Below are 14,568 nucleotides of genomic sequence, written 5' to 3'. Positions count from 1 at the left end.
CTACAGAATGGGAGGAATAGAACTAAGCAACAGCCCGTGTGAAAAATACTTAGATATACTAATAGATCACAGACTGAATATGAGTCAACAGTGTGATGCAGCAGCAAAAAATGCAAACAGTTCTAGGATATATTAAGAGAAGCATAAAGTCTAGATCAGTAATTACCTTCCTCTACTCCTCCTTGGTCAGGCCTCATCTAGAATACTGTGTCCAGTTCTGGGCACCATGTTTTAAAAAAGACAATGAAAATCTGGAGCAAATTCAGGGAAGAGCTACCAGGATGGTGAGCGGACTGCAAAGTATGTCCTACGAGTTACAGTTAAAGGATCTGGGAATGTTTAGCTTGCAAAATAGAAGGCTAAGAGGAGACTTAATAGCTGTCTTTAAATATTTGAAAGGCTGTCACAGTGTAGAGGGGTCATCATTATTCTCTTTATCACATGTAAACACAAAAAGTAATGGAATGGAACTCAAAGGGAGGATTAGATATTAGAAAAAGACTTTTGACCGTGAGGGTGATCAATAAGTGGAACAGGCGGCCATGAGAGGTGGTGAGTTATCCTTCAATGGAAGTCTTCAAACAGAGGCTGGAGTTGCCTTCCAGCTCTAACATTATGATTCTATGATAACGCTTTGGAATTGGAAGTGGCCTCCTTATCTCTTGGGCCCCTGTGCGGTTGCACCATTGATATGTCTGACCCTGTTGAGACTGGTGGCCCGTTGCAGCATTAAACTAGGCTGGGTGACTGTGCAGTCGCTGTCCCATGTCCCAACATGATGCTGATGTGCCACGTGGGGACTATACGGGCGTCTCTGGCAGCCTCTGCACGCCGCTACAGCCTGTGTATGATATGTCCTGACGCTGAGAGACGGTTCTCAGGTCACAGTATAAGGCTGCATTCACACATTTCAGGTTTTTTTTTTCTTGTTCCCCCATCCGCATGTTTCATGGACAGGTGAGGAAGCAGAAGGTGCGTTGTGCCCTCCTAACACCAGCGCTGCTTCTCCTGCAGATCTTTACCCCTGGCAGGAGCACAGCAACAGAAGAGCATTCACCTCTTCATATCTTATTTGTCTTATTATTTTTGCTTTCCGAAATCCATGGTTTGTTTTTCTTCCTCAGCGTAGCGTCTGAGGGCTCGTTCTTCTGCAGGCCGCAACGTTTATTTTTGACATTCCCTGTGCTGGTAGAATAACTTGCTATTATTATTGTTCAGGTTGTTACAGATTAAGTAATTCCAATTAAATGTACTTTTATTACATTTTCTTTGTCTTTTTTTTATGACACGGGTAAATTAATTTTAATTTGTTAAAAATGTTTTTGTTTAGCTTTTTCTTTATATTTGTAAACATTAGTAAAAATATGCATTTGCTTTCTGTTTTTTTTTTAGTCCCACTAAGGAAAATGCATCATCTTAATATTTAATACAGTGTTATACTTATGTATTGTGGTATGTTATGTCTGCCACAACGGCCGGGATCAAAGTCAACTACGATTTCGTCAACTAAAGCAGGGTGACGGCTGTTTAATACAGTCAGCACCCTCAAGTGGAGTGAAAAAGACCATACACACTAATACATAGTCTGAACCGGTCACAAGTTACAACTTCGTTGGAGGCACTAAGGGTATGTGCACACGTAGTGTTTTGGTTGTGCAGATTTTCTTGGAAAATCCACAGGACAAAAGTCCTGCGGTTTATCTGCGGATTAGCCTGCGGTTTTGCCCTGCGGTTTCACACCTCATAATAGATAAGGTGTGAAACCGCAGCGGAAACCGCACAAAGAATTTGACATGCTTCGGATTGTAACCCGCAGCAAAACCGGCCGGAAAAATCCGCAGCATGTGCACTGCGCTTTTTTTTTTTCCATAGGAAATAAAGGTACTGTACAATGCAGCAGAATCTGATGCAGACCCGCAGAGCCAAAACCGCTGCGGATCCGCAGCGTGTGCACATACCCTAATCCTTTATTTCTGTCAGCAGCACATTTTATATAAAATTATTTGAAAGTACATTTATATTGGTAAGAAAAGTACACTATAAGTCAAGGTGGGTTGTATGAGTCAGGAAAAAAAATGGATGGCATCTCATCTGGGTGCTGGTAATTTTCAGACTGTATGCTAGAACAAGCTTTGGAAACCTCAGCTTTAATTTTTTTTTTCCTCTTCGCCACGACAGCACCCACTGAAAGAGGAGATCCGCCCCCGGAACAGGAAACCTACAGAGAGATAAATGGGGCGGTCCCCCTCGCTCCCTCAGTTTGGTTTCCTGTTCCTGGAAAGGAACCCGCAGAAGAGGACACCTGGTCTGGTAGCCGCCTGCATGCATAATATGAGCAGCAGGGGACCCAGGACTGGAGGCAGCGTCGGGCGGAGAGGCGAATTCCCCCCCCCCCCCAGAGCTGGTAATGCAGGTGAGGCCGGAGGTAAGAAAAGTGCCAAGGCTCACTAAGGGGACAGTGCATAATACCCCCCCCCCCCCCAGGAAGGGGCGAGAAGCGCATTACATATCCCATGAGATATCCGGGATGGCGGTGGGCCCGGGACAAAGCAGAAGAGCCTGAGGGGAGCGCATTGCAAGTACCAGGAGGTATCAGGGATGGGGGCCGCGCGCCCTTCCCGGGAGAAAAGCGGAAGGGCCTGAGCGCTGTGCCAGGCAGCGCTACGGAGATCATACCTGCGCAAGGGGGGCGGCCGGGTGCATAGGGGTCACTGTCCGGCGGCCGCTGCATAACCGCTTCCTGCGGCGCTCTCAGGCAAAGGCGACCCGGAAGTGGTAGGACAACTTCCGGGGTCAACACAGGAGGCGGCGATCGCGGGGAAACGCCCGCGCATGCGCAGATGAGAGGAAAAAAAAACCTATAAAAAGAAGCCACAAGCATAGCGCCAATGCGCAGTCATGTCATCCATAGATGACCCAGCTTCGCTCCCGTTAAATCAGCCAGTGGAATCCCCACATGGCAGCAGACAAAGCGGTACTACAAGGAGAAGTAGTAGCACCAGAAGAAGTGGCAGCTCCAGGAAGGAATCTAGTGGACCTTCCAGACAAGACGAGCCCTTGGAGAAAAAACGTAAAGAGAAAAAACCGTCCCTCGCCTAAGCCTGAGTCGCGGACCCCGCAGCCGGTAGTTACTGACGACACTCACGGGTGAGTGTTTTTAGTCAGAATAAATAACTAATGTTCGCTTGTTTCTGGTCCGCACCCCCCCCCCCCTTTTTTAGGCCAAAAGAACGGAGAAGGCGAAAAATAGAGAGTGTGCCTTATGTTCTCAGCCCCTCCCAGACAGCCACCCTAAAAGATTATGCCAGTCGTGTGTTGAGGAGGCCTTACAGGAGGAATCCTCGTGGAAGAAGGAAGATATCCGAGCGATAATTAGAGAAGAGCTACGGGCCTTAGGCAGCTCCAGGAGTCTGGGAGGTCACTCCTCCGTGAGAGAAATAGGTTCACCAAGAGGGGGAGCTTCGCCGGCGTCAAACTCATCGGCAGAAACCGGGGATCTAGACTCTGATAGATCCCAGGAATACCCTTCCTCAGAGGATGAGGAGCAGACGTGTTTCCCTACAGACAGCGTCAGTAACTTGGTTAAGTCGGTCCGGAATACCATGGGGCTACCAGAGAGTAGGGAACCCAAGACTCCGCAAGACATAATGTTTGCAGGCATTTCCCGTAAAAAGGTCCGAGCATTCCCAGTGGTCCCAGCTATAAAGGAGCTAGTAAAAAGGGAGTGGGAGAAACAGGGGCAGAGAACCTTCCTCCCCTTAACGTCAAAGCGTAAATATCCTTTTGATGACGAGGAATTGACGGCTTGGTCGAGAGCCCCCAAGGTGGATGCGGCAGTGACCTCTACCTCTCGTAGATCCTCCCTGCCGGTAGAGGATTCAGGAATGTTGGCTAACTCATTAGATCGTAAGACCGATACACTCCTTAAACGATCCTGGGAAGCATGTACCGCAGCTTTTAAGCCCGCAATAGCAGCCACGTGCACGGCAAGGTCAATGTTGGTGTGGCTGAATGACCTAGAGGACAATATTAAGAATGGAGTGGCCAGGAGTAAACTCCTGTCCTCTATGCCCCTCATTAAGGGAGCAGCTGCCTTCCTCTCCGATTCCTCAGCGGACTCTCTCCGTTTATCCGCTAGAGCAGCAGGACTAACCAATGCAGGCCGGCGGGCCTTATGGTTGAAGGGGTGGAAAGGAGACACACAAACAAAAACTAGACTGTGTGCTATACCCTGCCAGGGTAAGTACTTATTTGGTACGGAACTGGACGAGATCTTAACAAAAGCGGGGGAGAGAAAGAAAGGTTTTCCTAACCCGTATATTCCCTTTAATAGGAGGGCCTACAGAAAACCGCCGTTTGGCAAAAAGAAAGACTTTAAACCTCAGGATCGCTGGGGAAATAAGGACCCCAAACAAAGGGGCAATCTATTCGGAAAACGTCCCTTCAGAGGAGACAGGTTCCGCTAATACCAGTACACCGGTAGGTGGCAGACTACTGAAATTCAGCCACCAATGGGGGAAGGTAACATCAAACCCATGGGCCATTGATATCGTCTCATCGGGCCTAAAACTAGAATTCGTTCGGCATCCACCGAACCTCTTCCTATTGACTTCCATGAAATCCCAGATACAGCAGGAAGCACTAGAGATGGAGATTGCAGTACTGCTAACTAAACAGGTCCTGATAGAGGTCTCAGGGGACGAAAGAGGAATGGGATTTTATTCTCCTCTATTTTTAATCCCAAAACCAGATGGCTCTTTCAGGACTATAATAAATTTAAAGAAGCTTAATACCTTCTTGAGGCTGAGGCCGTTTAAGATGGAGTCAATAAATTCTGCAATAAAACTTTTGTTTCCCAGGTGTTATATAGCAGTCTTGGATCTAAAGGATGCCTATTACCATCTCCCCATATTCCGAGAGCACCAGAAGTTCCTGCGGGTAGCGGTCTGGTTCAAGGGTCGGATTCAGCATTTCCAGTTTGCGGCACTGCCATTCGGGCTATCCATGGCTCCTCGGGTATTTACCAAATTGATGCTGGAGGTGATGTCGTATGTAAGACTGAATGACACCCTAGTGATCCCTTACTTGGACGACCTACTAGTAGTGGGGAATTCTGTTTCTCAGTGTGAAACAAGAATGGCTCAGATTATCTCATCCTTACAAACACTGGGCTGGCTAATTAACTGGGAGAAGTCCAGGCTAGAACCAGTGACCTGTCAGAGGTTCCTAGGCCTGCAAGTAGACTCTGTAAGCCAAAAATGCTTTCTACCAGACGCTAAAGCGGTGGCTATAATCAATAAGATACAAGATACTATAGGAAGACCCTTAATATCATTGAGACAGGGTATGTCCTTGCTGGGATCCCTGATATCGTGCATCCCGGCGGTGCAATGGGCTCAATTCCACTCCAGAAAGCTACAATGGGCTATTCTGCAGGAAACAGACTGCAGGGACGGTTGGAAGGGAAGATGTCCCTATCGCCGGAAGTGGTTAATTCCCTAGAGTGGTGGTTGAATCCTACCAATTTGTCAAAGGGAGTGCAATGGTGGGTAACTCCCTCCAAGGTGCTCACCACGGATGCTAGCCCCTTAGGTTGGGGGGCCCACCTGGAGGAGCACATGATACAAGGCCGGTGGCGTAAACATGAAATAGAAACCTCCTCTAATGTAAAGGAGCTAAAAGCAATTTACTATGCGATGTCTCAATTTCTCCCGCAGTTAAGAGGAACCCACGTGAGGGTCCAGACAGACAATACCACCGCAGTGGCCTATATAAACCGACAAGGAGGTACGCGATCGGGACCGTTGATGTCTATCGCGGAAAAGATCCTAGAGGTGGCCGAGGTACATCTTCCCTCCTTGTCGGCACTCCACATAAGAGGAGTGGACAACTCTCAAGCAGACTATCTCAGTCGACGGGGCCTATATCAGGGCGAGTGGGTCCTCAGCAGGCACGTCTTCGAGACGATAGCTTCAGAATGGGGCAGACCAGAGATAGACCTGTTCGCGACCAGAGCCAACAGACGTGTAAAAAGGTTTGCTTCGCTCTACAGGTCAGACAACCCAGACATTCTAGATGCCCTCCAAGCACCCTGGACATTCCAGCTAGCCTATGCCTTCCCTCCAATGGTTCTGCTGCCAACAGTAGTCAAGAAAATAAGACAAGAGAGGGCGAGGGTCATCTTGATAGCCCCGTTTTGGCCCAAGAGGCCGTGGTTTTCCTGGCTGAGAGCCATGTCAATAACCGACCCGTGGATCCTGCCGCTGCACCAGGATCTTCTCTCGAAGGGACCCTGCTACCATCCACAGGTCAAAGCACTACACCTAGCGGCCTGGAATTTGAAAGGGAACTATTAAAGCAGAAAGGCTTTTCGAAAAACCTAATTATTACCCTGCTACAAAGTAGAAAAGAATCTACAACAAAGATATACGCCAAGGTGTGGAGGAAATTCCTGACCTTTCACCCAGCAGCGCTAGCCGGTGAACCACCCATTACGGCCATCTTAGAGTTTCTTCAAAGAGGCAGAGAATTGGGCCTCTCAGTGAATACTCTTAAAGTCCATATATCGGCCTTAGGAGCCCTATTTAACTATAACGTGGCAGCAAATAGATGGGTGACCCGTTTTGTTTCAGCCTGTCAACGATCAGAACCGGTGCATATTCCTCGGCTTCCGGCATGGGACCTTACTCTGGTCTTGGATGCCTTTACTCAGGCCCCGTTTGAACCCATAGATTCAGCATCAGTGAAGTGCCTCTCATTGAAAACTGCTACACTAGTGGCTTTAGTATCAGCTAGAAGAGTAGGTGATCTTCATGCTCTATCAATAGACCCTCCGTTCTTGTCAATAACACGAGACAGACTGATTTTCAAGACAGATCCGTCCTCCCTTGTTTCAGTATACCACCCTACCCGCGCCCTCCGTTCTGCTGATGACCTGAGGTTAGTATCCTCAATAGTCAGAACCTCCCACTCCCGTCTCCAAGACTTTACACGTGCCGCGCCAATTCTTTGGAATGCACTTCCCAGGTCAATACGATTAGTCCCCAGTCCCCACAATTTTAAGCGTGTCCTGAAAACGCATTTATTCAGACTGGCCTATCGCCTCAACACATTAACCTAACCTATCCCTGTGTGGCAGAGCCAAAAATTTTACCATAACCAGGTTCCCAGCATCATGTTCCCACATGCTTTATGCATCCATTAGCCCTCTGTGTCTGTACTGTTACACACTTAACATTATGGCTGGTCCATACAATCAGGGCAACTGTTACCACCCACCTTTCGTGTCTACCTCTTTCCTCATAGACTGTAAGCTTGCGAGCAGGGCCCTCACTCCTCTTGGTATTTGTTATAATCTACTGTATGTGATTATTGTTATGCTGTAATGTCTATTGTCTGTACAAATCCCCTCTGAAATGTAAAGTGCTGCGGAATATGTCGGCGCTATAAAAATAAAATTTATTATTATATTATTATTATTACCTTCCCAAACGGGTAACTAAATTCCATAGGTCTCAGGAGATATGCCTACCTTCCTTCTACGAAAACCCGTCAAACCAGGACGAGGTGAAATATCACACCTTAGATGTGAGGAGAGCTGTACTAGCCTACCTTGATAGGACCAGTCCCTGGAGGCAGAGTAGGTCTCTTTTTGTCTCCTTCCAGGGCAACAGAAAGGGGTCTGGAGTTACAACAGGCACATTATCCAGGTGGATCAGAGATGCGATCACAATGGCATATTTGGCTAAAGGAGAAGAACCTCCGCTGGGGATTAAGGCGCACTCTACTAGAGCCATATCATCCTCCTGGGCCGAGAGGGCAAACGTCCCAATTGGACAAATATGTAAGGCGGCAACCTGGTCTTCTCCATCTACCTTTTATAGTCACTATAGACTAGATTTATCCTCTACCGAGGATTTGTCTTTCGGTAGATCAGTCCTTAACACGGTGTGCCCTCCCAAGTGATTATCTCTGGAAATCTCTCAGTGGGTGCTGTCGTGGCGAAGAGGAAAAACCGGATTACTTACCGGTAATACTCTTTTGTAGAGTCCACGACAGCACCCGCTCACTTCCCTCCCGTAAAACTTTTTTTACATGGGTCTCCTTGGTGGCGGAGATTGTAATTAAGATTTTATACGTGGTTAAACTTAGCAAACTTAAACGATGTAGGCGTAAGATAGATGAATCGCCAAAACAAATTGACTAAAACATGTATGGCGGTTCCTCCGTTGTTCTCGGTAACACAAACTGAGGGAGCGAGGGGGACCGCCCCATTTATCTCTCTGTAGGTTTCCTGTTCCGGGGGCGGATCCCCTCTCTCAGTGGGTACTGTCGTGGACTCTACAAAAGAGTATTACCGGTAAGTAATCCGGTTTTTTTTTTTATGACACGTGGATGGTAAAAATGGACACACTGATCAAGAACAACTGCAGAACTGCCCAGCACCCTGATAAGTGGTGATATTTTTTGCTAGTGTGAAAAAACATCACTTACATGTAAGGCTGTGGAGTCCGCATAAAATGGACCAACCCCGACTCCTAAAATATATAATAAATTGGGTTCAGTAGTTCAGTGCAGGATGTGCTGTAAATGTTTTCATAATAATATTGGGAAAGTTATGAAATGTCCTATAAAGTTCTGTTCCTGATGTAAGGATCTCTGCTTTCAGTTGAGATAAATCTGTGCAAATGCTCAGTAGTGAAGCTGGGCTGTGGAGTCAGAATTTGAGTTGGAATTAGGGAAATTGAGGAGTCAGAGTCTGTGGTTTGTCTTACCGATTCCACACTCCTGCGTGTAAGGCCTGTTTCACACTTCCTGATATTTCCGGAAACCAGAGATATCCATGTACATTTGTAATACTTGTGGCATACGTGTGGCAACTGTGTGCCGCATCAGTAATAAATGTATCGGCGCCTGGGAAGCAGCGGTACAGTTAGCGCTGTTCCCCGACGCTGGGTCCTGAACACTGCTCGCATTATCGCTGATCGCCGGCAGAGCAGGGGAGAATGAGGAGTTATATTCAAGTGATAATAGTAAGAGCAGGTGGCGGCTGATGGGAGTATTCATCACTCACTGCTTGCGCTGTAAATAAAAAATGACATGGGTTCCCCTATATTTTTGACAACCAGCCAGGCAAAACTGACAGCTGCGGGCTGCAACCCTCAGCTTTCAGCATTAGCTATGATGGTTATTAAGAATAGAGGGGTCCCCTACTCTGTTTTTTTAAATGATTTAAATAAATAATTAAAAAACCGGTGTGGGGTCCCCCCCATTTTTGACAACCAGCCTTGCTAAAGCAGACAGCTGGGGGTTGGTATTCTCAGGCTGGTAAGGGGCTATGAATATTGACCGCCCAGAATCGGCTAATCTTGGATGCGCCTTTTCTGGCGCTTTGCCCGGCTCTTGCCACTTGCCCTGTAGCGGTGGCAAGTGGGGTTCATATTTGTTTGTGTTAGAGGCATCTATAAGACACCTATCCATTACTAATGTTATCAATGTATTGTAAGTCAACACACAGCAAATATAAAGTCCTTTATTTGAAATAAAAACAAAACACACTTTTCCGTCTTTATTTAAAAATAACAAACACAGTTGTACTCCACTTTTCTAAAAGTAGAAGAACCCTTTAAACAGTTGCCTTCTTCTAATGGAGAATCAATAATAGTTTACATAGTAATAGATGATAAAGAGAATGAAACTCATTTGTCAAGGAGAAACCTATGGAGAGCTACAAGAGGTGCATTTGGTGGCAGCAGACATTATTCGATACACATTTTGGTATTTTGTCTTTTTTGTTTTGTAGGCCAAGTCCCAAGGCTTTCTAAAGTCAATTTATTCACACTACTAAGCCTGTGGATGGAGGTTTTTCCCTCTTCTAAAGATGTTCAGAGCAAAAAGAAACCTCAGGTATATGATTATATTATATATATATATATCTATTTATCCACTTATCAACCAGCTATTTTTGACAAGTAGAGCCAATTAGGTTTGTTCTTGTGGATATGTCCCTCCATCTGTCCCTATTTCTTGCTAACAAACATTTGGTAGGTTCTAGAACTGGTCCTAATCCATCAGCCGCGTCAGTAATGTGTGGCCACTGGTCGGGAGCCCTGAGAACCGGTTCCCACCTCCTAGTGTCCACTGCTCTTCTTTTACTTGGCCTGCATGGCACAACCTGATGCACATGGGACATCGCGTGAGACCGGCAAATCATAAGACAATCTGCAGATGCCGTCAGGTAAGAGACGGTAATCTGGGCGCCGGTCCATCAGCCAGAGATTACCGATGTGGCCGATGGATTGAATCCTGCAAATCAATGCGCATCAACCCTAGTAGCCAAGAGGTAGGCCACACAGTGTGACTACACAGGATTAGGTCGTAGTCTGTTATTATAGAGACACATAGATCTGCACGGGAGCTGTAGACATAAAGTTGCTTATTTTTGTTGTAGATGCATTGAAGCAACCTAAAAATTACTGCAAAGTGGATAAAACCCACTAATCAGAACTTCCATTATCTTTAGTAGAAACAATCCAAAAAAGTTACACAGCAGTGGATGTCCACCTTTTTTATATACAGAATTCAGCAGAAAATTATTGTATAGCTTCACTTTCAGGTAATGTTTCAGAATAAGCTGTTGTGTGTACAGGAGGAATATCACTTTTTTCCTAGCTATTATCTGACTAGTATTCTGCATTTTTAGCAGTTTGTCCCTCTTTACCTCTGAACTAGAAACCTCAGTAGTTTCTATTAATTTATATCCTTCTGTGCCTATCTCTGTCTAGCATCTCCCCATCACCTCTCCATAGACTATTAGGGTGTGTGCACACGCTGCGGATTCTGCTGTGGATTAATCCGCAGGTCAAAAGACCTGCGGTTTATCATCTCTACAATGGAGGAGATGGTAAACCGCAGTGGAATCTGCAGAAAGAATTGACATGTCAATTCTTTCTGCGGATTAGAAACCGCAGCAAATCCGCGCAGAAAAATCCGCACCGTCTGCACTGCGGTTTCCATTTCCCATAGGATATTATGGTACTGTGCACCGCAGCAGAAACTGCTGCGGATCCGCAGGACCAAAACCCGCTGCGGATCCGCAGCAGAATGTGCAGCGTGTGCACACACCCTTATAGGCAGCAGGTGTTATTTGATTCTTCACTGAAAATTGAACTATAGACCAATTTAAGTCATTTTTGACTCCTGGAATATGGCGACACAAGCTGAAGTTTATAAGTTCTTACTTTTTTTTATTAGTATTCTATATTAATTTGGAATCACCAAAACCCATATAACCCATAGAATAAACTCAATTTTCTCAATTTTTTTCCACAACTTAAAAGTTGTAAAAGTAATTACATAAAAACATCATTAATTATTTTCCCTCAATTCCTCTTTTTTCCATGAAATAAAATGAATGGTGTCACTTAAAATTTCAACTCCTCTCCTAAAAAAACCAAGCCCTCAAAACAACTATGTCATCAATGATGGTTGTTGGAATGCGAGATTGAAAAAGGAAAAATATCTGCTTCTCCAAGGGGTTAAATAAAAATAACGTGCAGCGATTTTTTTATTTATTTTTTCCGGTCTACTGTGCGCTCTAGATTCCTTTCACATGATGAATTTTCTGAATCTGTTGATTCTTGCAGCATATTAAGAAGACGGGGCTCGTAGTTGTGAGTAGCATGAAGATCATCGGCCTCCACTGCTCCAGCAACGAACTCCATGCCGGTCAGATTGCTGTGATAAAGCATGGCGCAAGGCTCAAGGACTGTGATCTCTACTTCTCCAGGAAACCTTGCTCTACCTGCCTGAAAATGATTGTAAATGGTGAGCTGCTGGTAAATCCTTCTTATGGTTTATCAGAAATAGACCTGCTATTAATATGTGTATTACTTTTTTTTTTTCCCCAGCTGGTGTGAACCGTATCTCATACTGGCCATCAGATCCTGAGATGAGTCTACAGGAAGGAAACTCTTCTCCAACCAGCATTGGAGATGCCAGGCTAGATGCCAAGGCTGTAGAGAGGTTGAAATCGAACAGTCGCGCTCACGTGTGCGTGCTTCTGCAGCCGTTGGCGTGCTACATGGTGCAGTTTGTTGAAGAGACCTCCTTGAAGTGCGACTTTATACAGAAAATCGCCAGGGTAGAGCCTGACTTTGCGAGAAGCACTTTTTATGAGTACCGCCAGGAGCGGGTTAAGGAGTATGAAGCACTTTTTTTAGTCTCCAGTGAAGACACGCACAAGGAAATTCTGAGGTTAATTGGATTGGAAAATCTGTGTGAGGACCCATATTTCATCTCCCTGCGGCAGAACATGAAGGAACTCGTCCTCATTCTTGCTACTGTTGCTTCTAGTGTTCCCAGCTATTCTGATTTTGGTTTCTATCTCACTAACTCGGGGGATGAGAATCAGCAGGGACTTGCACAAGAAGTTGCTCAGCACTGTACAATACAAGCACGACTGCTGGCGTATCGAACTGGTTAGAGGCTCTTTAAATTCACTGATTATAATAATTAAAGGGGGTGTCCCGTAATTGTCATAGGTCATCAATCCACAGTATACGTGATAAATGTCAGATAGTAAGGGGCCACACTGCTGGGACCATCAGGACCCTGGCAATCCATTCAATGTCTAGGGGGCAAATGTAAACCGACAAGTACAGCCCCATAGACATTAAACTGAGGGGCAGGACACATGGATGCAAACTCCTCCTGGCTTCAGTAAGGAGGAATGGCGAGCACAGGACTAATATTCATAGTTTCAGTGGTGCTCCCAGTGATCAGAGGTTTATCCCCTATTCCCTGGATAATGTCCATTACAAAATGACTCCTTTAAATTTGTAGTACACTTAAAGCGCCACTCCAGTTCCCTGACCCTAGTCTTATACTCCCCATCCTCTATTTTCAGCTCTTTCCGGCGCCACTCTGGTCTCGATACACCATCTTGTGACTTCAACTTCTGATTGCCCGGAAGTCAGAAGTAACGGTCACAAGCTCTCAGTGTAAGTCTACGGGAGCCTCGATTTGGCCTTGTTCTGCTGGCTCTTATAGACTGGCATTGAGTTGTGACTTCTGGATCACCCAGCAAACACTAGAGCGATCCGGCAGATCACAACCTGCCGAACACCGACCGCAGCCACGTCGATAACAGATGAAGATGGATGCAGGGAAGTATAAGACAAGGGACAGGGAACTTAGATTAGTGGCACCACTCAAAAACAAATGCTGGAGCGGTGCTTTAAGGGGGTTTTCAAAGATCATAAAGAAATTGTCCAAAGGGAAGGAATAGTAAAAATAGTAATACAAGATCTAGTACTTTTCTGATCTGCTGGTTCTTCCTGCTGGTCTTTATTTTCTTGGCTGCAGAGGTGACAAACCTCCAACATTTTGAATCTCTGCAAGCAATCGCCAGCCACTGTAGTTTGTGTCATGAGATCGCTGAGGACTGGGATTGACTGCAGCACTTACAAAAAAAGGTAGTTTTTCTTTGTCTCCTATTGAAATCCACATGCATTCTGAGGACACTAGTGAGTCAGGTCACCCAAGTTGAGACACTATCTGCTATGGCTGCATAATGCCTCTCCTCCAGTACTCTACTATAACTGCCTCATGGGACCCATACAGCACTTCTGAGTTATGATTCAGTCTCTCCTAGGCTTATTACTATGTGAAACCGATTCATCACTGTCTTTGCCACCTAGCGAGGAGCAGTTTGCATCCATGTGCCCTGCACCTCAGTTTCATGTCGATGGGGCTTTACTTGTCTGTTTCCATTTGCTCCTTAGACATTGAATGGTCTTTTTTCTGGAGTAAAATGGTTTTGATAGGGACTTTTATGCTTGTGCCTTATTCATTATATAATTTGTGCCTTTTTTTCAAGTGTCCTGATTCAGCTTTTGCAAAATGTTGCATCAGTTTTGCGCTGGGCCCTACTGGAGTACAGAATCAATCTCGTTTATTTTATTTTTTTTCACTTTTATTTATTTTTATAATATTTTAAAATATCTTGCCACTTTTTTTGTTCTACAGGGCATCTTTGATTTTGTGCAAAGTTCATGAACGCCCTTGCGCCATTTGTAAGAATTTGGCACAAAAAACAGCATCAAATGCAGCAACACAGAAAAGAAAAGTCACTTAACGTATATACTCGTGTAAATAAGCCCAGTTTTTCAGCATATTTTTTTGGCTTATACACGAGTTGTTGTCACAGGGAGGGGGAGCAGCGGGTCACAGAGGCAGGAGCCGTCAGTTGTGGCTAAAGCCTGTGCCGCTGCTAAAGAAAAATGAATATTCATTTCTGTGTAATAGTGCACAGTGATAGCTGCAGCCGCTGGCTTCCAGCACACATCCTACTTAACTTCCCTGTGCGTCCTCGCTGCATTTTCTTTCTTCTGGCGCCAGCAGCTCTTCTGGCCAAGCAATCACGTGGCCCGGCTCATTAAGGTAATGAATATTCATGTCTCTCCATTCCCATAGGCGTGGAGTGAATATTCATTACCTTAAAGAGTGGGGCCACGTCATCACTCGGCCAGAAGAGCTGCTGACGCCCGAACGAGATGCTGCGGCGGC

At 45.7% G+C, this 14,568-nt stretch overlaps 1 protein-coding gene across 2 annotated transcripts in view; it reads left to right on the top strand.

Annotated features, from left to right (window-relative positions):
- CDADC1 (cytidine and dCMP deaminase domain containing 1) overlaps positions 1 to 14,568 on the top strand; it is a 44,627-nt gene that overhangs the window by 3,799 nt on the left and 26,260 nt on the right. For both annotated transcript variants that reach the window (XM_073546107.1, XM_073546106.1), the window contains exons 2-4: positions 9,803 to 9,906; positions 11,646 to 11,826; positions 11,910 to 12,479. In XM_073546107.1, the coding sequence (XP_073402208.1) occupies positions 9,856 to 9,906; positions 11,646 to 11,826; positions 11,910 to 12,479 (802 nt within the window). In that variant the 5' untranslated portion in view covers positions 9,803 to 9,855. The remainder of the gene's footprint in view (positions 1 to 9,802; positions 9,907 to 11,645; positions 11,827 to 11,909; positions 12,480 to 14,568) is intronic.

Source organism: Dendrobates tinctorius, unplaced genomic scaffold (assembly GCF_039654945.1).
Source record: "Dendrobates tinctorius isolate UK_male_01 unplaced genomic scaffold, ASM3965494v1 ptg000145l, whole genome shotgun sequence".
Taxonomy (NCBI): Eukaryota; Metazoa; Chordata; class Amphibia; order Anura; family Dendrobatidae; genus Dendrobates; species Dendrobates tinctorius.
This window is presented reverse-complemented; position numbering and strand designations above follow the sequence as displayed.